The 24,581-nt window shown below is 50.1% G+C and overlaps 1 protein-coding gene across 2 annotated transcripts in view; it reads right to left on the bottom strand.

Annotated features, from left to right (window-relative positions):
* LOC135243963 (ras and Rab interactor 2-like) overlaps positions 1-24,581 on the bottom strand; it is a 55,090-nt gene that overhangs the window by 21,042 nt on the left and 9,467 nt on the right. For both annotated transcript variants that reach the window (XM_064316132.1, XM_064316127.1), the window contains exons 2-5: positions 12,227-12,388; positions 6,344-6,444; positions 2,800-2,998; positions 1,397-1,508 (exon numbers count right to left, since the gene is read on the bottom strand). In XM_064316132.1, coding sequence (XP_064172202.1) covers positions 1,397-1,508; positions 2,800-2,998; positions 6,344-6,444; positions 12,227-12,286 — 472 coding nt within the window. In that variant the 5' untranslated portion in view covers positions 12,287-12,388. The remainder of the gene's footprint in view (positions 1-1,396; positions 1,509-2,799; positions 2,999-6,343; positions 6,445-12,226; positions 12,389-24,581) is intronic.

Below are 24,581 nucleotides of genomic sequence, written 5' to 3' on the forward strand. Positions count from 1 at the left end.
GGGGGTGGATCTACAGGCACTGGGGGGTGGACCTACAGGCACCGACGGGGACGCCAGAATCCTCCCACGCCTGGCCAACTCTGCATCGCCCTGAGGGGGGTTGCTGGCCACAGTCAGCACTGGCATGCCGTGATGTGCACCAGTGAAGTAATCGGAGCAAATGCCCCCCCACCCCCAGCGCTGTGACAGCATTAACCTTTTGAAGAGTAGGTCCTTTTTTTTGCTTATAATTCTGGGAAAGAAAAAAAAAAAACCTTCTAAGGCAGTGTTCTAGAACTCCACTGCCTTCAGTCACCAGCAGCGATTGTGACATCAGCATTAGCATGTTCAGTTCCAATCATGCATTTGTGACCTCACACGTTAGAAGGCGAGTGAGCGGCAGTGAATGTGAGCTCAGAACAGCTCACTGAGTAAGCAGGCTGGGGAATTGGGCCCATTCCAAAGAGCTGGAGGCTATAGCTGAAGTCAAACATTGACACAGAACATTGACATTTTACATTTGGCAGACGCTTTTATCCAAAGCAACATAAAATATGTGCATATTGAAGGTCACTGGAACCACTACAGAAGACAGGTCCGATAAGATGCAATTCTCACTAGGTATCAGTTATCCATAGCCATGAACATCGAGTCTAATTCAGGCAGTGAACATAGTCAGTAAAGTTATGACAAGAGATACGATGAACAGCTACAACATCAAGATGACAGAACAAGTGGACGAAACGCACTCTACAGAGCTCAAGGCTATACCGTAGCTACAGGCTATAGCTGGAGGCTATAGAACACTGAGGAAACGGAGGGGTAAACTGAAGCCGCCACAACAGGGGCACTGTGTCGCGGCTAGCGAGGAGGGGAGAGGGGGGGTGGGGAGGGGGCAGTACGCATGCGGGCTCAATCTCACTCTTTGTGAGGGATGCCAAATGCCATCTTCAGCACCGTCACAGTTTAGTTAAGGACAGAAGTACAGTGCAGCTGCGGTGGGCGTTACAGGAGGTGGGAGGGGAATTCAGTGCCAACAGGGCAACCTGCCCCCCGAGATCAGGGTCAGCTGCTACCGGATGGTTCCATTGGTGGGATTCTACTGGTTGATTCCAAAGCCAGTCAATTTCAAGACATTAAATTAATTTTTTTATTAACTTACTGAAAATGTTTTTACAGAATATTATGGCCAATTTCTCGGCTTATGAACTGAAAAGTCAATTCTTGAACTGAACTGAAACTGAGCTGACACCAGTTCCTGGTCCTGACAGAGATGATGAGCCTTAACGAGCAGCCGGGAATCAGTGCGCCAACACGTGACTGAGCGGTGACCCAAAAATAGCAACGAAACTCAACCCCCGAGCATCGCCAGGATTCAGTAAAACGTGAAAGAAAGAAAGAAAGAGAGATGACGTACTGTACTGGCTCTCCTTCATGGGGAAGTCGCAGACTGGAGGCCCAGACGCATCGTCGACGCGCAGGGAAAGCACCTTCCTCTGAAGCTTGGACGACTTCCTCACCAAAAACATCTAAAAAAAAAAAAAAAATTAAAAAAAGAGTCAGTTCAGTTTTCACATGCTTACGGGCTTCTCTTCTCTTTTGCCTGGGGCAAAGACAGAACAATCAGCAAAAAAAATAAATAAGAAGTCAATCATAAGTTTTTCTAGTCTTACATTTAGACTTAAAATCTTATTTTTTATGACTTTTTTTGCTAAATAAGACAAAAAGATTGCCAATGAGGTGGGACAATTTTACTCATTTCAAGATTTGCCAATGGGGTAAGACAACTGTACTTGTCAAGCTAAAAGTAACTTAAAACATGCTAATATTTTCTACTTGGAAAAATAAGATATTCTATAAAATATATAATATCTTATAAAATAAAACAGAAGTCTCATTGCAAGACAAACACTTTTTGGAGTGTAAATATTGGACATAAACATTCAGAAATGCGAGTCTTTCCATGAAGTACTGACGAAGGTGTTTTGAATGCAATCTCTCGTCTCAACAAAGTTTGTGCAACTGGAACAGGCAAATAAGATCAGACCGTACGTACGCAGGAAGACCCCGTCTACGCGAGCAGCCCGAACGATCGCGTGTTTGCACAGAATTAAACCCGAGAACTTTACGCCTCGGGCGATGACTACACGAGCGTGAGGAGGACCGGAACAGAACACTACTGGCCACTGTGTAACCGACACCACAATCGCCATGACGACAGCGTTCCCACGGTGACGTGGGACACTCCACCAGCGACGTCCCCAAAAGTGCGTCGCCGCCCCCCTTTCATGGCCGACGGGATGGAAAGGGACACCGGAGCGGCGCGGGCGCGGGCCCCCCCCGCCTCATGGGAGAGGCGGAGCTCAGTTTAGTCACCTTAAAGCGACAACTAATCAGCCCAATAAACTCTCAGCTGGCAGAGACCTGTTACCATGGGAACACTCCCAAAGACATGGACATCAAGTCAGACTAAGATCTTTTATAAATCACTTTTAAAGATCTGACAGGTCTGCACTCCACAATGTTAGACTCGTAATCAAACTATTCTCATGCGGTTAAAGTGCCGATTCTCAGCTTTTATTTAAGGGTATTTTTTATACATTTTGGTTTCACCATGTAGTAACTGCTGCACTTCCTATGCATAGCTACCCCCTATTTCTTTGGCAGTACAAATATAAAATTGTAGAGTACAGGGCTAAATCAGGGGGAAAAAAAAACATGTCATTGTCTGAAACCTTATGGAGCTCATTATGTATCATTATGATTATGACATCATCATCATCGTCACAACGGCTCCAGTGTTGGGCGTGGCGGGCTCACCCCCGGCGGCTGCCGCAGCAGTATCCGGGCAGCCTCCTCGTCGCTTAGCGACAGCAGCAGCCAGACGGGGTGCGTCTGCGTCAGCCGGTCCAGCACGCTCATGCGTCTGCGCAGGGAGTCGTACCCGGAGTCCCGCACCCCCACCGAGCCCGTGCAGGGGGGGGACTGCAGGTACACCCCGCTCACCTCCCCCTCCAACCTGCAGAGAGAGAGAGGGGGAGAAGGAGGGTGGGAACAGGGGACAGAGAGAGGGAAAGAGGGAGAGGGGAGAAGAGGGACAGAGAGGGGGAAAGAAAGTGAGGGGGAGAAAGAGAGGGAGATGGGGGTGAGAAGGAGTGAGAATGAGGACAGACAAAATTAGGGATGCTCACATCATGGTCTCCACGGTGGGGACATGCAGGGTATTCAGATTACAGCTGTGAGGCACTAAACAGGCTGATCTGAGAAATTCTCAGTCTGAGAATTTGTACAAATGTGCAATGGCTCCCTCTGCTGGCCCAAAAAGGAGGTGCGGTCATGAGGAAGCAAAAACCAGCATGTAAGCATGAATTTCAGAATCTCGCTGAGCTTTGTTGGTGGTATGGACAACGTGTTCGACAGTGAAATGCTGCGGTTTACCGAGGAATTCAACAATAACATCAATAAAAAATGAATTAAGTTCATAGCTCTGAATAGAGAAAACAAGCATGACTTTTTTTTTTCTTTGTTGGGAAAGGCTCTCTTATTTCCTGGATGGGGGGGTTTCCAACCACACAGCCCACAAGCAAGTTACTGTAAATGATCACACATGCCATCAATTCCTGTGAACAGTGAATGCTAAGGTACATATTCGGAAAATGTCGTTTGAAAAATGGCTTCACATCGCTTAGTGGGTATAGGAACGGGCTCAGCAGCCGTTTTGGGGGGCGGCGCTGTAGGCCAGTCTTCAGCAGAACGGACAGAACGGACTTTGGCTCTGAGCCATCAGCTGTGTCTCACACCCTCTCAGCTCTGAGCTGGCAGAACCAGCGCTGGGAAGTGTGACCAACCGCCATTTTTACACCTCATCAACTCTCAGTCCCAACTAGCAGAGTTAGAACTTGAATACGTATGTTAGTACGCACACGCACGCACGCACACACACACGCACACACAAGCATGCACACGCACACACACACGCACACGCACGCACGCACACACACATGCACACACACATGCACACATACGTGCATGCACACAAGCGCGCACACACACACACACACACACACAAGCACGGGGGCGCACACGGGCACACGCACACACACACTTTCCACATTTTTGCAGAAAAGGGGAAGCGCATGAGATTTCATTTCAAGACACTCAACGTGACATTCCACACAGAACGGGTTTCTGGACCGATGCAGCTCCGCAGTTCTAGTTCAGTCGCATTCTGTCATCGGTCAGTAAGCAGAAGAAAGAGGCGGAGCTTCCCAAGCCTCAGCCAGTAAGAGGCGGAGCCACTCTAGTCCGTTTGGAGATCTACAATGTGGCTCTCCGGGGGAATACGTCCGAGCGCCAGACGGTACAAAACCACTGACCTCAAAGAATCGTCTCCACCGACTCTCTGGACGATAACAGGAAGTAGCCTCTGTTAACAGATAAATGAAACTAAAACAGAAAGATAAACTTTATCTACTAACTCAGTACTCTTGTCTGGGTCACTCCAGATGTTGATGCTGCTTTATTTTAAAGTACCTACGGTATAAACTGCAGTCAAAATGAAGAACCATATAGTGCAGAAGAAACACAGACCTTATATATACACACAATACACATCTTATTTCTGTACTGTCCCGATTTGGCTGCTTTACAGCAGAATGTACTTTCACAGGCCAAAATTGCCAAAATGGCTCATCCTCTCTAAGTAAACACGCTGCAATTTACAGCTCTACCTATGTCAGACGACACGTCAGCAGAGTTATTTAGCCCAGAAGACCGAGGAGAAACGGCATAAAAAATCAGTTAAGAAATCCGTTATCCATTCCAAGGCTCACTGAGGACCAAAAATAACACATTGATATGAGAATTAACCCAACAATATAGGGAAAAAAACTACTATATACAGCCCATATTCTTAATTCTTAAAAATTCTATAATCAATGAGTTACTCTGGTTAAATTATCCCAGTAATACAACTGATACGTATTACCTTCTCTGACTATGACGTGTACTTAAATGACCGGACTGTAAAACTAACCGGTCCCACTGAAAGAACCCGCTGCAGCTCTGCGCGTGTTCCAGCATCTGAGTGTTTAGGAAACGTTGGGAACGTAACGTCCCTCGAGGGGAAGCTCTCAAAACAAACAGAACCCCCCCCCCCCCACACACACACACACAAAGAGAAAGACGCCCTGACTCAGGGGCACCAAAACACAGTTTACAAACTGCTGTTGTCTCCACCCCCCCAGACATCCTGGCTGTGCACAGGGACGGGAGGACTGGAGGATGGGGGGACTTGGGGGATGGGGTGACGGGGGGTGGGGGGGGGGGGGGAATGCCTTTTTAAATGCACAGGATAGCCGCGAGGACACAAATCTAAAATACAAATCTGGGCCACTGTTCATACAGTGCCCACAAAACACCTCCAAAAGGCATCTTTCGGAAGGAAAGCTTTTGTAAACACCATACAAAATGAAATGTCTGTCTTTCGATGCGATTCCTGTTTATGTCTACGTGAGTGCCTTGCGCATATCTGACCTTTCTGAGTGTTTCCAAGAAATGCAGAAATACAGATTCCAAACATAACAGACCTTTCGCACTGTTTTCCCCCTGTTGTTTACGGAGGATGGAGGAAGAGGGTGAGTTCCAGTATCAGAGGAAAGAGGAAAGAGAAAGAGAGAGAAACAGAAAGGATGATCCCACGCGTACCACTCGACATCGCAGTAGCCGTGTTGAAAGAAGTTCCTCCAGGGCTGATACACAACCACGTCACTAATGAGTTCCACGAAAGTGACGAAACTCACTTATGACTTCTCAGTTTCAGCGTAGGTGCAAAGCCTGGGTACCCGTGGAAATGAGTCACTCTGACCTTCTTCTCTCTGTGGGTAACCGTGACGATGGACACGCATCGGGGCAGAAACTTCGCTCGAAAGGCTGCGTGACCGTTTGCGCGTTTGTGAGTCTCACCTCAGTTCACCAACTGGCAGCCATTACAGACCCTTCAGTTCAGTCTGTAAATCTGTTTGCTTTAGCTGCTCCACACCGCAGAAACACTTCAGTTTTTACTGTCCCTCTATAAAAAACAATACTGCCAAGCAAACTGCAAATTGGCATCAATTAGCACCCGGCGCTAACCGCAAGAAGCAGGCCGTGTGGTGACTTCGGCTTTGAAAGCAAGGAAAGAGTCTCAGTGCCAAGAAAAAAGTAGCTGTAGTAGCAGGGTTAACATCACTTTCACTCAGCCTTAAATCTGTGAGGGTTGGGCAGGGTACGAGGCCGCCATTTTGTCTGCCTCAGACGCACCTCTCAAGGTTTTAGGAGAGGAGGGCACTGGGTGCGGAACGGGTCGGGGGGGCCGAAGACTTACCCCTGCAGGACCTCGGCGTCCGGGCCCCGGTCCGAGGGCGCGGCCGTCTGCACCATCTCCTGCTTCAGCTCCCCGATCTCCAAGGCGAACGAGTCGATCAGCTTCAGGACGAGAGAAACGACGGGGACAGACAGGGAGGGAGAGAGAGAAAATAACGACAGGCGTGAATACCAGGCACACAGAAAACAAAAGTGGAGGGGAGGGAGGGAGGGGAGGGGAGGGAGGGAGGGAAACAAACCCGGACGCGCTTCGACGCATCCGCTGAGACTCAGGGAGCCGGGGGGGGGGGTGGGTGGGGAGGAAACCGTTTGTCACCCTCCTGTTCTCTCTCCCTCCATCACCCACAGGAACAACTTCCCGTTTCCAGGAAAAGAAAAGAAAAGAGAAGAGAAGAAAAGGAAAGAGGAGGCAGAGAAACAGAAAGAATCGCGGACGGCGACGTTCACGCACACGGGCCCTAGTTCCTCGCTTTCCGAAACGAAGATGGCGGCCTAAAAACCCCCGCTTAATCGCAGATAGCACCATGATCACCCCCCCCACCCCACCTCACCCCCCGCCAGCGTAAACATCCTCTGTGGCGAACCTCAGGCTGATACCAGGCCTGATCCAGCTTTGATCTCCCCACTGCAAGGCTTCGGTCTGGACATTCCTCAGCATCATTATAAGATCATTAACTGCCCCCCCCCCCCACATCCCCCCACCCACCCACAAAAATATGATGTCCTGGATAAAGTCCTGCAGTTTACAGACTAAGAAGTCACTCCCATTAACAGAAGCATGAGCGAACACACATTCTTTGTCTTAAACACTGCTTTTAAAAATGGGAGTGACTGTTATTGGCTGACTCTACGCAGGCACGCCACAGAAAATTGGCGTTTGTGAAGCTCAGGGTTAGTCGCCAAGGCGCTGCATTTAGTCAGCGACCAGACACATCCCAATGCCGTTTTCAAAGAAAAATGCAAAGACTCAAAAACAAAAACTAAGGAAGAGAGCAGAACACGTCTCTGTGGTTTAAACGTAACACTCTGTACATAGGCTAAGTCTCTCTAACTCTGGACACAAGCAGACGCACGCGAGAGCAAAATTCAGGCTAATGGGGAAAAGCTCCAAACTTTTGAGCTCCGTCTGCCCAGCAGCCCTGCATGCCGGTTCAGTTTGCATAATTTGCATGCAAAGGGAGAATTTAACAAATGACTCTGGCCTGGTGGGTCACGCATTCTTTGGAAACTTCACGAAAAGCGTGACAGAGTAGATCACAGGGGACCCCAAACAAGTCGACACAGGGATTACACACAAACACGCACGCACGCACACACACACAAACACACACGCGCGCACACACACACACAAACACGCACGCAAGGCACACACGCAAGCAACGCGCACACGCACACACCCGGCCTGCGGCAGGATCTCGCGGCCCGGCGGCCGTTATCTGCAATGACCGCAGCAGCCAGCAGAGGGCGACCTTTTACGCACCGAAAACAGGCTCCCGTCCGGCCGAGTTCCACCGCAGTGTTTACTACGGGAGTTTGGTGTGGACAACCAGCCCGTTTCACAGAATGAAAACAACAGAAAGAGGAGCTCCCCAAAATCAGCACTTAGGCCCCGCCCAACATCCTTAAAAGGGGGGAACATATTTACACACAATGGGGACCCTCTTCTGTCCAGTCCAGCAAGAAAGCTCCTCGCAGTACTGAATGGCTTTCTAACAGCACAGGAGCTCAGGGAGTCATTCAGACGGTCCTGTAACGTGTTTTCAAGTGATAAAAAACACTAAAAAGCTACCCCTGTCAGCCGTGCAAACCCTGAGCAGCTGCAGTCAGTAAAGACACTGTTCCTGTTAAGGCCCAAATATTTTAATGAACAGCTGATTAAACCTGATTATTGGGCCAGTCTCAGTGAAGTGTCCGGGTAAGGAGTGTTCACTCTGGCTGACTGAACCTGCAGGAACTGCTTTCCCCTCATAGAACCACTAGAATGATGATGATGAAACAGTTGAAATGCTCAGCCTGACACCGTCTGAAGCCCAAGTGGACTGTGGGTCTAATTATGAAGGCAGCGCCCCAAAGTTCTGCAGCAGCTACGCGCTTATTGTACGTCGCTTTGGGTAAACGCGTGCGCCAAATAACCGCGATGTGACGGAAGGAAAGAAGGAAGGGAAATGGAACCCTGCTGTGTTTCTCCTGAGTCAGGGCTTTTCCCAAGCCAGCCTCTGAGGGGTGCTTATTTACCTAACCCCCCGTCCCAACGAGCCCCAACGACCCCAAACGACCCCGGAGCCCCCCTGAGCCCCCCAGCACCCCCGCCGCCCCCCCTCCCCTCCCGCTCACCGCCAGATACACCATCCAGTGCACAAAAGGCAGGGAAACCGCGTGGATACCGAGATGCAGTGCCGCCTACAGGCCTATCGAGACATTGCATCTCTACGAGGCTACTGAGAAGCAGAAAAAGAAAGGAAGGGAAGGAGGGAGGGAAATGGAGAGAGAGAGAGAGAGAGAGGAGAAAGAAAAAGATAAAATGACAGGAAATGACCACATTTAATTTGGAGGGAGGGACGGGTATCACAGACTACTGCGGGCGGTCAGCCCGGAACCCAAATTTCAGACGGGGAAATAAACGACGGGCCCCTTTTCCACACGAATGATCTCAACCCGGAGAGCCGGACGCTCGCTAGGCTGGCAGGCCCCAAAAACACGTCCCATCTGAAGGCCTCTTTTCCTGAGGTGGGACGGTTCCAAAACAAGCGGCGTCGCCGGCGGGTGTAACGAGAGGAGAGGTGAGGCGAGGCTTTTGGGCCACGGAGGGACGGCAGAGCCTGTGGTCAGCAGGAAAGTATGCGTGCTGTCACAGAGAACGCTTTCACTGCACTACGGAAGAGAGGGAGAGAGGGGGAGAAGGGGGAGAGGGAGAGGGAGGGAGAGAGAGGGAGAGGGGAGAGGGAGGGAGAGAGGGAGGAGGAGAGAGAGGGAAGGGGGGAGTGAGGGGGAGAGGGGGAGAGAGGGAGAGAGAGGGAGGGGGGAGAGAGGGAGAGGAGAGGAGAGAAAGATGGAAAGGGAGACAGTGGACAGAAAAAGAGATGGGGAGAGAGAGTGAGAGAGAGAGATGGAGAGAGAGTGAGAGAGAGAGACAGGGAGAGAGAGTGAGAGAGATGGACAGGGGAGACACAGATGGGGAGAGAGAGAGAGAGTGAGAGAGAGAGAGACAGGGAGAGAAAGGCAGAGAGACACACAAACCCACACTGGCACTGTTCACACCAACAGAGGAGGTGCCCAGAGTGCCTGAGTGCTGTGCTCTCAATCGCTGCCTTTGTCCTCCAGTGAAGCGCTAAACATCACATCCCAGAGTCATGTGCGTGTGTACAGTATGTGTGTGTGTGTGTGTGTGTCTGTGCATGTGTGTGTGTATACAGTATGAGTGAGCAGGAAGTCTGAGTTAACTATCCAAATAGCAAACACAGACTGTGACCGACTTTTGTGCAAACATGGAGGATGCGCTTTAGATTGAAGGTGGCGGCCATGTTTGATCTATTGTTCAAGACTACAGATCCCAGACTTGGCACAATAGATGGGCATGCAACCGCTTCCTTTTGTAACTCACTACCACCAGAGATATGCCTTGACATGCAGCTTGGAGCTTTCAGTCATTTGCACTGATTGAGGACGGAAAAAAAAAAAAACAATTTGAGGAGGTAAAATAAACATGAAGCGTTTAACAGTGTTTGAGCTCTGGTTAGTTCCAACGGGCCAGAGGGACGTCTGAACAGACTCATTATGTTCAGCGTGTTCGCAATGTAAATATAGCTCATGAGTCTGTGAAAGAGCGAGACACTAGTCACAGACCATCACACTGAATATCTTTAACACTTCAAAGTGTGAGATCACAAACGTGCGATCAGAAGCTTCTCAATGGAACATTCTGATGCTGACGTCACAGTCACTGCTGGAAATTGAAGGCAGTGAAGTTCTAGAACACCAGTTTAGAATTTTTGAAAAAAAAAAAGAAATTCCAAAACACCCACTCTTCAGACGGTTAAAGGGGTTAATCTGGAGCTTCAGCTGCCAGCCCACGGCCCCAGCACTGAGTCACGTTTCTTGTGCTGAGTTAGACTGGCACATTTCAGGGCCAGATCAGTAATTACACGCCACTCTTCCAGCGAGCAGCAATTTAACGGCTTTAATTTACGCCTGGGCGAACAGACCCAGGCGCTCAGTGTTTTAACTCCTGACTCACAGCCAATCACAGCAGCGCCAGGGAGAGGGTCTGCCTGCAGCCCTCGCTGTGCGAACAGTAACCGATGGTTCTGAGAGTGTGTTAAAACCCAGCGGCTCTTTTGGGCGAGCGGTCACATGACTAGCCAGCTCGGTGCGGGTTCGGTGTGAGTCCCTCGGTGGTAGCGACCCGGTGCGAGCAGGAACCCCTCCGGCAGAATCGCGGACGAAACCCACACACCCGGGGTTCTCTGTCCCGCGTGTGAGCAGTGTGTGTGTGAAGAGTGCAGCCAGAGCAAAGCTACAGCTGCAGGCGGACGCTGCTTTGTGACAAAGTCTGGAGTCTACACTTGGTAGAGCCAGGCTCCCCACAGCCCATAATCTCTGCTACTACTACTACTACTCACACACATACACACACACACACACACACACACACACACACACTCTCTCTTTCTCACCACACACACACACGTATGCAAGCACACACACACGCACACACAAGCGCATACACACAATCACTCACACACGCATACACACACAACCTCTAACACGTGTACACACACACACACACACACGCACACACACACACACACACACACGCGTGATCTCAGCTGTGGTAGGACAGGAAGTCTCCAGCCCTCTGACTGAGCGTGACGTCAGGGCACTTAAACAGCACCTGGCCTCGATTTCACAGCTCGAGCGCGACCGCCGATTTAAAAGAAAAAAAACAAACAAACCAGGAGGCACTAAATGTGAAGTGAGGCAATGCTTTCAGAATGGGACACACAGCAGGGGGGGGGGAGAGAGTGCGGGGGGGGGGGAGAGTGAGCGAGAGAGAGAGCTGAAATCAGTCGGTCACTGTAACCTGACTGACAGAGCATCCTGACACAACTGTTAGCATAGCCCCCGGGGGTTAGCCTAGCCCTCGCTCACTTCTGTCCCAGAAGAAAAGGGAGCTTGTCTTTTGACTTTTTTCCCCCTGTGAATACATAAGGACAGAGAAAATGACCTCTAACTGAGGATACCGGTAACTTAGACAAAAAGGAGGGAAATATTGTGCTTGCTCCACCTCTGTAAATAGATCAGCCTCCCTGTAATTAAAACGTTTCGCTCCGAACGAGGAGAGGAGCAGCGGGCGACATCCGATAGCCCGGAGGGCTGAGAAAGTGCTGACCCAAACCGTGGCTCACTTTTTCCCTCCTCTGGCGCTGTGTGTGTGTGTGTGTGTGTGTGTGTGTGTGTGTGTGTGTGTGTGTGTGTGTGTGCGTGTGCGTGTGTGTGCGTGTGTGTGTGTGTTGTGTGTGTGTGTGTGTGTGTGTGGTGTGTGTGTGTGTGTGTGTGAGTGTGTGTGTGTGTGTGTGTGTGTGTGTGTGTGTGGTGTGTGTGTGTGTGCGTGTGTGTGCGTGTGTGTGTGTGTGTGTGCGTGTGTGTGTGTGCGTGTGTGGTGTGTGGTGTGTCAGTGTGTGCTGTTGGTGTGCGTGTGTGCGTGTGTGTGTGTGTGGCGTGTCGTGTGTGCGTTTGGTCAAGCTCACTTTCGCATGCAGGACACAATGAGAGACAGCTGTGCATGTTCGAGACAGACAGAACAGACAGAGACAGACAAAAATGGACAGACAGACAGACACCCCCCCACCCCAACACCCCACCCCCCACCCCCGCAGCCCCCCACCTTAAAGAAGCTGCCGCTCCTGTCCAGTCTGCCGGGCTCGGTCAGTGGGTCGGCAGCCATTCTGCCGTCCTCCTGTCTGCGACTGCGTCTGCGTCTGCGTGGGCCGCTGCGTCTGCTTGGGCGTCTGCGGCTGCGTCTGCGTCTGCGTGGGCAGCCGGAGTCCTGCGAGACCCAGACAGGCACTTCAGCTGCAGCCCAGCGACAGGAAATTCCATCACCCGCCACAGAGATCGGAGAGAGAGGAGCTACACTGACCACTCCGCCACCGCTCTCTCTCTCTCTGTCTGTCTCCTGCCCTCCCTCTCTCTCTCCTATTCCTCTCTCTGTCTCTCTCCTGCCCTCCCTCTCTCTCTCCTATTCCTCTCTCTCTATCTCTCCTGCCCTCCCTCTCTCTCTCCCACCCTTCCTCTCTCTCTCCTATTCCTCTCTCTCTATCTCTCCTGCCCTCTCTCTCTCCCTCTCATGCCTCTCTCTCCCTTGCCCTCCCTCTCTCTCCCACCCCCCTCTCGCTCTCTTTCCCTCTCTCTCTCCCCCACCCTCCCCCCCTCTCTCTCTCCCACCCTTCTTCTTTCTCTCTCTTTTCCTCTCTCTCTCCTGCCCTCTCTCCCTCCCTCTCCCTCTTGCTTTCTTGCAGGCCACTCCCACGTCGTCTTGTGTTGCTGTTTTTTTTCCGGCAACAAAGTCCATGCTTCCAGACCGTTTAGCTCCTCCCCCCTCTCCCCCTCTCCGCCCCTCCTCTCCCCTCCCCTCCCCGCCCCGCCCCTCCTCTCCCCCACCGGCCACTGAGAGCTTTAACACTCCGCTGGTCTCTCCAGAGCGTGCGAGGCTCGGTGTGCGCTGCGAGCCAACGGAACACGGCTGCCTTCATAACAAACACTCACCATTCCAATGAACAGGGAACGCTGTTTTTATTCCCTCCACACACGCACGCACACACACACACAGTCACATACTAACACATACACACACACACATACACACTCACATACATACAAACACATACACACACACACACTCACATACATATAAACACACACACACACACATACTAACACATACACACACACACATACACACTCACATACATACAAACACACACACACACACACACAAACACACTTACATACACACACATGCGGAAGAACACACACGCACGCACATACATTATGTACACATGCACAAATGCACACGCACACGCGCCCAGCCACACAGAGATGATGTTTATCTCCAGGGGCTCATGTCCCCATGAGGGGAGGGATGAAAGGGGTGTCTGTGCTCGCCGTGTACCCCCCCTCCCCCCCCCGCTCTAGCCCCCCCCCCCCCCTGCATCTCTCACCCATGCTGAAGCCATTAGGAGCCGTCCCGCTCTGGCCCGCACTCAAAGCGCAGGAGAACCGAGGTGCTCTCCGTGCCGGCGTCCAAGAGGGGCAGGAAGTGGAGCAAAAGGCACGAAAACACACGCTCGGGAGAGACCGGCGGAGAGACCGGCGAACCTCATAACAACGAACCCTCAGAAACACGCGTCCTGGCGAGACCGGCAGGCTCCGTCCTGTTATGTTCCACAACAGCGGCCCCAAAAAACACTCACTGTTAGCATTCCTCTGGCACCGCAGGCCGGGCGAGCTGGATCGCACGCTTCTCCAATAGAAACGTTTCTGTTTATAAACATCTGACCCTTCGGTCTGTTATTCCTGCCTGGAAATTCCCCCACGGAGGGCTTTGAAAGAAAAGAGTCCACATCGCAAGGATTGCAAGACTACTCAGCCCGTGGAAATTCCACCGTGCTTAAGAAACACAGCTTCAGACCAGCCTCAGCTTCAGACCAGCCTCAGTCTCAGACCAGCCTCAGTCTCAGACCAGCCTCGGTCTCAGACCAGTCTCAGTCTCAGACCAGCCTCAGTCCAGCTCTGAGCTTCCTAGGAGAGGACAGTGACCTGCACGGGCAAAGTGAAAAAGCAAGTGAGGTAATATCTACCTTCTGACCCAAAGACCCGATCCTGGACCAGTTTCACCTGCTCTCACACAACGCTTAGGGCAGTGATCGTCATTCCTGATCCTGGTGGGACACGGGGCCTGCTGGTCTTTCTCATTACTCGGCTCTTAATCACGCAACACAGCTAACTCACCTCACCTGGTTTCTTGGGTCAGAATCGGTTTCTGACGTTAGGGCAAAAACAAAAAACCAGGAACCAGGAATGAAGATCCTGGGGTAAGGTTTTGGATTAGGGCCAGCTAGGCTGACCTTGGATGGGAGAACACACCAGAAGGGGTTCCTGGAGGGTCCTGTGAGTTTGGGTGTCACTCCGTGCTCCGTCAGGTTGTCCCCAACTGTACGGGGCTGGCGAGAAGGCTCTCGTACAAAAGAGGGACATTTCCGGCACTGTCACATCGGAAACGGTGTTATCCGCACTGGCACAAACTCCGATAACAGAGACGAGGGCAGCGTAAGCTGTTCCTCATCTTCTCCAGCTCCTCCTCCACCCCAAAGCCTGCCATCCAGATGCTCACCCTATATATAGACACCAAGAAGAATGTGTGCGATGTTTTCTATTTGGCTTTAGGGGGGAAAAAAACAGGTTCTGTAAATAATGTCTGATTATTTACACGTTTAAAACATGCTTTAGTAGAGGGTGACCTGCATAGCTAGCCTAGTCAATCTGTACAGCTGTTAGATACTTAATTGAAGCAACTCCTTCTGCATGGGTACAAGGTAGTTAATCCACTCAGTTTTAGGTGATATTAGGCCCTGAGGTACACCTCTGTGTTTAACACGGTAAAGGTAACAGGCCTCCACTGGTAAAGCGAAGAACCCAACATGGTCAGCTGTGGAGGCAGATCAAAGCCTCCTGTGGGCCTCAGAGGGGTCGACCCATCTCTGTACTGGGAGACTCGACCCATCTCTGTACTGGCACTACAAACGGTACGACCGGGAGACTCGACCTGGCTCTGTACTGGGAGACTCGACCCATCTCTGTACTGGGAGACTCGACCCATCTCTGTATTGGGAGACTCGACCCAACTCTGTACTGGCACTACAAACGGTACGACCGGGAGACTCGACCTGGCTCTGTACGCCCTCGGAGACCTGAACCATGCTGTCTGCACTAACGTAGCTGGGAGACTCGACCCATCTCTGTACTGGGAGACTCGACCCATCTCTGTATCGCACTGGCGATGGAGACTCGACCTGCTCTGTCGACTACACGTAGAGGAGTCGCTGGCTCTGTACTGGCATAAAAGACGCTGGGAACCGACTGGCTCTGTACTGGCACAACAAACGGTACGAACCCCGCAGCATGGCCTCAGTCAAACCCCTCTTTCCTCTTCCCATCTGCTCCTCAGGAAGAAAAATCAAGAAAAATAAAGGATTGTATTTCAAACGCTCGCTGTGTTTTTCAGGAAATGGCCATGGAGAGCGTGGTGGTGGTGGTGGGGGGGGGGGTTTAGCGGGGGAGAAGAAAAAAGAATAAAAAGAACATCGTCTGGTCATGCAGTACAGGAATTTCCTGAAAAGCACCAGCCTGATTTTTCTTTCGCACTCGTAAATACTTTTTTTTTTTCTTAGGGCAGATCAGCTTTGTGTTGTTCTTGCAAAATGGCAGACTCCCCTCAGAAGTCCTCCCAGATGTGCTCTCATGTCAAACCCGAGCCCGTGCCTGGATTACGTCAGCTGACCTGATGCGTTCTGAGATTGTGGGGTAAACAGGAAGTCCCATCCTCAAGCCCCTCCCCTTTCCCCTCCCCCTCCCTGACCAGCTCAAACCGAATACACTCTGGGAATGTTATTAGCCACACTCAAAAGCTAGAGTAATGCAGTTACACGCACACAGACAGCTGTTGTTTGCTTCAAAGCAGAATACCACAGTGAATGCAAACAAACTATGAAATCACCAAATTATCCAAAGCAAACCATTCAAAACTTGGTTTTCAACATGAACGGGAATCACTGTTGAGAAAAATAACTCAAAGTAAATTCGAAATGACAACATAATTGCATTGCATAACCTCATTCAAAACAAAAAGAAAACAGACCTACTTATTGTTTGTTTCTGGAAGACCGATCTGACAGGTCTTCGAGCAAGATCATGGCAAAAGAAAAGAAGGGATCAGCCTGTCAGATCAGACATGTATGAAGATGACAGATGAGACCCAGACATTACTAATGCATTACAGAAAACTGCCAGAAATAGATCCCATACCCCAGGATCTAGAAGACGTGTATGACTGCAGTAGCAAGCACTATTATTGTCTTCTACTGTTTTAAAAACGTTGTTCTTTTAGCACAAAAAGACCTGCTGGTTCCCCAGCGATTACACTAGACACTTAAACCATCGAGGGCCGTGGGTATGGCTATGGTGACACGAAATAAATCAGTGCTCTTCTGAGCATGCCTGAATTTAACTTTCTCTCATTGGCCGCCACAGCCTGCTAATCTAAATCTACTATGAGGAAAACACTACTATCACATAGTGGATCAGCAGGCTATGGCGGCAGACGGGAGCAAGTTCCCGAGAGCACAGATTTATCTCCCGTCATCACAGACGTAGCCACAGCCGTCGAGTGCTTAAAGTCCCCAAAGTCCCCACTGTCTCAGACATACCCACAGCCATCGAGTCCCTAAAGTCCCCACTGTCTCAGACATACCCACAGCCATCGAGTCCCTAAAGTCCCCACTGTCTCAGACGTACCCACAGCCATCGAGTCCCTAAAGTCCCCACTGTCTCAGACGTACCCACAGCCATCGAGTCCCTAAAGTCCCCACTGTCTCAGACGTACCCACAGCCATCGAGTCCCTAAAGTCCCCACTGTCTCAGACGTACCCACAGCCATCGAGTCCCTAAAGTCCCCGCTGTCTCAGACATACCCACAGCCATCGAGTCCCTAAAGTCCCCGCTGTCTCAGACGTAGCTGCCAGTCCGTCCCGGAATTCTGGAGACTTTGTGAGGGCGTCGCGTGAGAAGGGCACCACTCTGTGAGGACGTCGCGTGAGAAGGGCACCGCTCTGAGAGGACGTCGCGTGAGAAGGGCACCACTCTGAGAGGACGTCGCGTGAGAAGGGCACCACTCTGAGGAGTGTACGGGCTCGGTTTACGAGGACACCTCGGTTTCGGGGGACCATCCGGGCGATTGCGAGACACCACTCGGCGTTAAGGTTCTGGCGCGCCAGAGGCGCTCCACTGCGCACACACGGACTCAGCTGTCGCCCAAGCCTCTTGCGCCTCACCTGGCTCTCACACTAGGGACACAGTGACCTTGTCACCCGCCCCTGCCCATCCCACCCAGGCACTCACACAGTGCAGTGAACTATACCGGCTCGCATCCTCGATCCAGGGCCAAAGCCAGGGCGATACCGGCCAGCAGGGAGAAACCGGGGTCTGATTAAGGGTGGGAGAGGGATGGGTCATTTCCAGGGTCTGATTAAGGGTGGGAGAGGGATGGGTCATTTCCGGGGTCTGATTAAGGGTGGGAGCGGGATGGGTCATTTCCGGGGTCTGATTAAGGGTGGGAGCGGGATGGGTCATTTCCGGGGTCTGATTAAGGGTGGGAGCGGGATGGGTCATTTCCGGGACTGGTACCCCCCCAGCAACCTCGCAGCTCGTAAATAACACAGCATGCTGGCGAGAGGAAAAGCACGTTTCGCAACCAAACAAGCCAAACCAAACGTTCTTCACCCTACAGGCCAACCGCGGTTAATTAAAGTCAGTCACCACTTTCATTCCCATAGACATATGTACATCTGCAGTGCAGGTCATGAAAAACACAATCACTTCAGGTAAAAAAAAAAAAAAATCCTCCTTCCAGGTACATTCTGAGCTATGAATGACTTTTGATTTATGGATTACATCAACCCTGGACAACTTGCACTGATCACTGTGTCTACAGCTCCTAGGCTGACCAGCAGAGAAGAAGTGCAAGTATTTAGATCAACACAGCACCTTTTAGACAACACACATCTGTCCGTCAGTCTGTGTGTCTGTCTGTCTGCCAAGGAAAAGTCCCAGAAGAACCAACACCGCCAGGGCTGACTGGGCCAGTTCTAAGCTTAAGTTCAGCAGATGGCTTCTGCGGTAGAAGGGGCTAACGGTTAGCTTCTTGCGGTCCAAGTTAGGCCAATGGGAAGCTTACTGTGGCCTAAGTTTGGCCAATGGGAAGCTTACTGTGGCCTAAGGTTGGCCAATGGGCAGCTTACTGTGGCCTAAGGTTGGCCAACGGGCAGCTTACTGTGGCCTAAGGTTGGCCAATGGGCAGCTTACTGTGGCCTAAGGTTGGCCAATGGGCAGCTTACTGTGGCCTATGGTTTGGCCAATGGGAAGCTTACTGTGGCCTAAGTTTGGCCAATGGGCAGCTTATTGTGGCCTAAGGTTGGCCAATGGGAAGCTTACTGTGGCCTAAGGTTGGCCAATGGGCAGCTCACTGTGGCCTAAGGTTTGGCCAATGGGCAGCTTACTGTGGCCTAAGTTTGGCCAATGGGAAGCTTACTGTGGCCTAAGGTTTGCCAATGGGAAGCTTACTGTGGCCTAAGTTTGGCCAATGGGCAGCTTACTGTGGCCTAAGGTTTGGCCAATGGGCAGCTCACTGTGGCCTAAGGTTTGGCCAATGGGCAGCTTACTGTGGCCTAAGGTTTGGCCAATGGGCAGCTCACTGTGGCCTAAGGTTTGGCCAATGGGCAGCTTACTGTGGCCTAAGTTTGGCCAATGGGAAGCTTACTGTGGCCTAAGGTTTGCCAATGGAAGCTACTGTGCCTAGTTTGGCCAATGGCAGCTTACTGTGGCCTAAGTTTGGCCAATGGGCAGCTTACTGTGGCCTAAGTTTGGCCAATGGGAAGCTTACTGTGGCCTAAGGTTTGCCAATGGGAAGCTTACTGTGGCCTAAGTTTGGCCAATGGGCAGCTTACTGTGGCCTAAGTTTGGCCAATGGGCAGCTTACTGTGGCCTAAGGTTGGCCAATGGGAAGCTTACTGTGGCCTAAGTTTGGCCAATGGGCAGCTTACTGTGGCCTAAGGTTGGCCAATGGGCAGCTTACTGTGGCCTAAGTTTGGCCAATGGGCAGCTTACTGTGGCCTAAGGTTGGCCAATGGGAAGCTTACTGTGGCCTAAGTTTGGCCAATGGGCAGCTTACTGTGGCCTAAGGTTGGCCAATGGGCAGCTTACTGTGGCCTATGGTTGACCAACGGGGCGAGAAAACGAGGCAGAGGATTCGCCAAGAAAGAGCGCCAGAGGCAATAACACTCATGGTCTTTAACTGGCTTTCAGAATCATAAAAAGCCCCTCATTAGCAAAAACAAACTAAATTAAAAAAGCTTAAATCTGCCTCCAGTGCTGAATGTTCTTTTTTTTTTTTTTTTTGCTGGCAACATATAAAAACATGAGCTAAGCCACAGTAAACTTTCCACTTTAACGCAGACCCACAGACAACGGTTCAGCCGCCATCTACCCACAAACCCACCTTTCCGTTCCTTGCCGCACCAAACTGCGCCGCTTTAAACAGGCCGCTGTGCCCGCGCGTGCAGCCGGACCCTCGCCTTTTTCGCGAAAGGAACACATCGGCACCCAAAAAAACGCACTGTTAAAAAAAAGGTCCCTGCTCGCCATTAAAAACGTTTCATTTCCACAGCCTTTCGCTTTCCGCAGAAAGGGCAAGGCCAGACGCGAGGTTCAAAGCAGACCGAGCGCTAATTCTTCAAAGCCCGGGACACCAAGGAAACGTTCTCGATGTGTTTCACATTAACTGCTCTGACTGAATGAGTTTGGCCGTATAAGCAGCTATTTGTTGAGCCCCTCCAGCGTGCATGAGCATTTTTTATTAAGAACAGCTCACATCGAATAATATGAACCCAACGCCTTTTTCTTACAAGCTGGATAAAACTGTCAACACAGCAAGTAATTACCATGACAACATGCAAGTTTGGGAGTCATTCCAAGAAGTGCCGTATCTCGTATCTCATTGAACCAGTGTTTAACAGTTGTCCATGACCATGAAATGCACTTTTGTACGTCGCTTTGGATAAGAGAGTCCGCCAAATAAATGTAATGTAATGTAATGTGCCAACAAGCAGACAATAGCCCGTTTGTAGCGGTGGCCATTTGATAACAACAGAGAATGCTAGTAAAAACCATAAATTCATTTAAGAGGGGAGGGGGCTGGGGAAGGGGGGGGAGGGGGGCTGGCCTGTTTCTTAAGAGTGACTTCCAACCTTAAATCTCACAAGTGTTTCCTGATCATTGTTTGCACTGTAAGAAAAGGCTAGACACACACTCTGTTATAGATACTCATCATTCCCAAAGTTGAAAGTTCCAACAGAAAAAAAAAAACTGGGGCTGCACTGACAGAAACAAAGCAAAGGGATTCCCTCGATGTGTCTCTATCCACGGACAATTCCGCAATATTAAATAATAAACCGCCCACGTTTTTGTGTCAAGCTCGCAAAAAAATTCCAGCACTGGAGGGACGACGGCCAATGGAGCCGCAGGAAGACTGCGGTCGGCCCGTCGGGTACACACCGTGAACGCGACCCGAAGACGGAGGACTCTGATTGGCCGAGGAGGACGCGCGTGCGGGAAGACGGACGGCGGGTCAGCAGCTGTGAAAACACACGGTTCATCGCGGCTCTGACACGCCTGTGAGGGCCGGGAGAGATTCCTCAGGCCCGCGGTCCGTGACGGGACGCTGTGCGTTCACGCCGCGCAATTTTCACACGACCCCGCCCCTCTGGAAGGGCGCGGGAGAGCCAACCACATCAGCAGCACGCTGCGAAAAGCGTTTTCATCTTAAGTGTTTTAGTCCTACAATGAGACTTAAAATCTTAATTTTTTTCTCTCAAGTCGAAAATATTACCTTGTTTTAAGTTACTTTTTGCTTGATGAGCAAAACTATCTTACCCTATTGATAAATACTGAAATGAGTTAAAGTAAAAGACCACATCGGCAAAATTTTTTGTCTTATTTAACCCTCCTGTTCTGTTCATTTTTTAGGTACAGCAAAAATGTTCCCGGGTCAATCCCCATACAGGGGGGGTTTGCAAATACATGAAATGAACCATTTTCATTAAAAATGTTGATTACACTAATTAAGGCCAGTAGAAGAAGTTTCATACTGAAAAAATAATTTTAAGTATTTTTCCTAGATTTTCAAACTTTAAAAAGGGTCAATTTGACCCGCAACATAACAGGAGGGTTAACAAGGGGGGAAAAAAAAGTAATAGGAATGAGATTTTAGACTAAAATACATGACTTATTTTTTTGTTTTTTGCAGTGCAACCCATGCTTGGTTCACCCTGCTGCAAGTGCACGGCGAACATGTCTAAACTAGGTCACGGGGTCAGTTCTAGGTCATGGGTCAGATCGAGGTCAGCCACACCAAGGACCCTGGGGCTGAGAGCAGAGACTCCTACAGCTGGTGGGGAGAAGTGGAGTCGCCCCGAAACACACGGATCTCGCTCTCTCCCTAAACTCCCAAAACTGCGCACATCAGCACAATTTGGGCCCAGCTCCTTTCAGTCGAACAGTAACTCATCATTACACCGCGTGCCGGCGGGGGCGTAGTCACGCTGCATCGAGGAGATGAACTCAAATGACACAAAGTCTGTTGAATTACCCAGCAGCACAGATTGAGACTGAAACTGAAAAGCCCAACAAATAGCAAATAAAAACACATTTTACAGTTCAGTTTATAACTTTTCTTTTTTTTTTTAAGTCCAGAATCCTGATTATTGTGTGGACGTGTGTCTTGGGACAAACGGCCTGGTTTACATCAGCCCTCTGGAAGCCTTTCAGCCGGAGAGCTTTACTGAGAGTTAATGAGAAGCACTGGGGTGCCAGGGAGATGACCAGCTGGGACGCCACCCATTTTCTTTTTAACACTTGGGACAAACTGACCATTTGCTAGAACTGCAGGGTGCTTCCTCAACATCGACCAAGAGGTGTGGAGGTGACCTGTGACACACACACACACAAACAGATACACACACAAACACACACACGCACACACACACACCTTTCTTTCTTTCGAGGTCAAAGACAAACAGAGGGCAGAAAGTGACTCTGTAAAAACAAGGCTATTCATCTGGAAACTTCAAATGGCCACACCAGGCATTCTTGCGAGGAACACAGAGAGCAAAAACATGTGTTTGGAGAGAGGGGGGGGGGAAGGGGGGGTGGCACGATGGAGAAAAACAACCAGAAAACACTGTTTAAAAAAAAAACAACAAACAAAAACACTGTCCTCACAGAGAAGAGAGGACGTGGGAGGAGATGACACACACACAGTTCAGTTCAATGACCCGTCAACTCACTAACACACACTGCCGGGAGATTATCGCTGCTGACACTGTAGAACCAGGAGAAACTGAAAATATTCTTTTCTTTTTCATAATTATGGAAAAACAGGCATTTCTGGGTCATGGTTTGTGGTTCTGAATCACCCTGGCTCTGGGGTTTCGATTGTGGAGGAGAGAGACCACAAGGCCCTGAACACTGAAACAGTAACGGACTAATCTGGCACAATTAAAACAACATAAAGTTATGTATAAAAGAATTAACAGACAAAAATGCATGGTAAATTTCCTGTACATACGTTTCCTTCAAAAACAAAAAAAAGGGAAGAAAAAGAAAAGTCACTGCTTTGCAGCAATAAGTAATGCAGGCTATTGTGTAGGCCTGAATCCAATGTGTCCTTTTTGGCCTGAATAAATGCAGAATTTGTTTTTCTTTCTTCCCAAGCATAGCTTAGCAAGTTCAGTTTTGGTAACCTCAGCTGTTTCTGTGGAAAAATCCAGCCTCAGGCAACACACAGTATATTCTCAGATAAAAGCTGTCATTTTACAGTAAAGTACTGTAGAGTGATCTCAGATAAAAGCTGTTATTTTACAGTAAAGTACTGTAGAGTGATCACACTTACATCATCATTGGCCTAATATGTCATTACTGAAGCACTTCAGCACCTTGCATATAGGTAAAACAGTGACACCTACCTGGATATCTAACCTGAAGTTTAAAAGGCCCAGTTCTCTACCCACTACACTGCACTTCCCCCCTTCATGGGCTGCTTAAAGTCACAGTACAGGTAGGCACCCAGATTTGGACTCAAGCACAAGCTTTCTGAGTGACAGGAACCCAGAACTGGGGCCAAACCATGAGATTTAAGGCCAAAGAGAGACCCACAGTTACTCAGATACACTCAGAAGTGAGATTTAAGAAGAGAAAATATGTAATTTCACAGAGCAGGTATTGTATTGGTAAGTTCGTTAATAGTGGGGAAAGCTTGTAATTTGCCCCAAGTTAAAATGGCTGCAAACCTACTCCCTTCTTACTGTTCTGTTACAGCACTTCAAAAATAAAGTTGCCGTGCACATCTGGTTTAAGAACAACTGGTGGCATCTATACGAGATCTTAGAATTCAGTTGGCATCGTAAACAAATAGCGATTTAAAAAACCAAGGCAGTTAAAATGTGGATCATAACACAGACGCTGATGTAATACGTCTAGGGGCCACCATGTTAAACTGTTAGACTGTTGTTTTATGCCAAAAAAATGAGATCCAAGGCAATGGCACCAGCTCAGAGACCATCTGTGTCAGGTCCTTTCCGGAACAGAGCAAGCGCTCGCGATGTGACACCACCACCAAGCACAACACGAGACACAGACATTAACTATTCCAGGCATTCATAAAATGGCCCACGCCCTCCACAGAAATGCTTTGCGTGTGTCTCTACGGGCATGCGGCACAGCAGGGAGCATTTAATCGCACCGAAAAAAGGCAAGGCTGAAATAACACGGGCTAAGAAAACGAGTTCAAAATAGATTTCATTTCCTCAACAAAATCTGCAGAGACGGGTGCCACCGCCCTTACAGAATATTCCGTTCCACCCCGCCACCCTCTGCCCCCCCCCCCCAACCTCCACCCCCACCCCTACAATGGAAGCACTCAGGTGGTTTAGGTGGCTCGTCCCTCAACATCTAATTAAAAAAATTTTTAAAAGCCGTTAGAATTGGTTCTTTCACAAAAAAAAAAAAAACGTAAGAGAAATAAAAAATAAGAGAAGAAGAATGAGAAGCAGACCGAAAGCAGAAAGCCCTTTATTAAGTCTGATTTAAAAGGAGGGGTGTGTGTCTTTTTTTTCCCCCCCCTCGTTGGGAGGGTGAAGCCACAGAGGCGGCGATGGTGGGGTCAGTGGCGGGAGCGCGGAGGCGAGGCTGGTGGGGAGAGGCAGGATGTGGTCAGCTCCACCCATGGGCCCCTTGAGCGCGGAGCAGCGTCCGCCACGACTGTGGAACAGCTCAGATCCCACACAGCGCCAGGCTTGCAGTCCGCACTGCAGGCCCGCGGAGCTCGGATGCGTTACAGCGATCGTGCCTCA

The sequence above is a fragment of the Anguilla rostrata genome, chromosome 2 (assembly GCF_018555375.3).
Source record: "Anguilla rostrata isolate EN2019 chromosome 2, ASM1855537v3, whole genome shotgun sequence".
Taxonomy (NCBI): domain Eukaryota; kingdom Metazoa; phylum Chordata; class Actinopteri; order Anguilliformes; family Anguillidae; genus Anguilla; species Anguilla rostrata.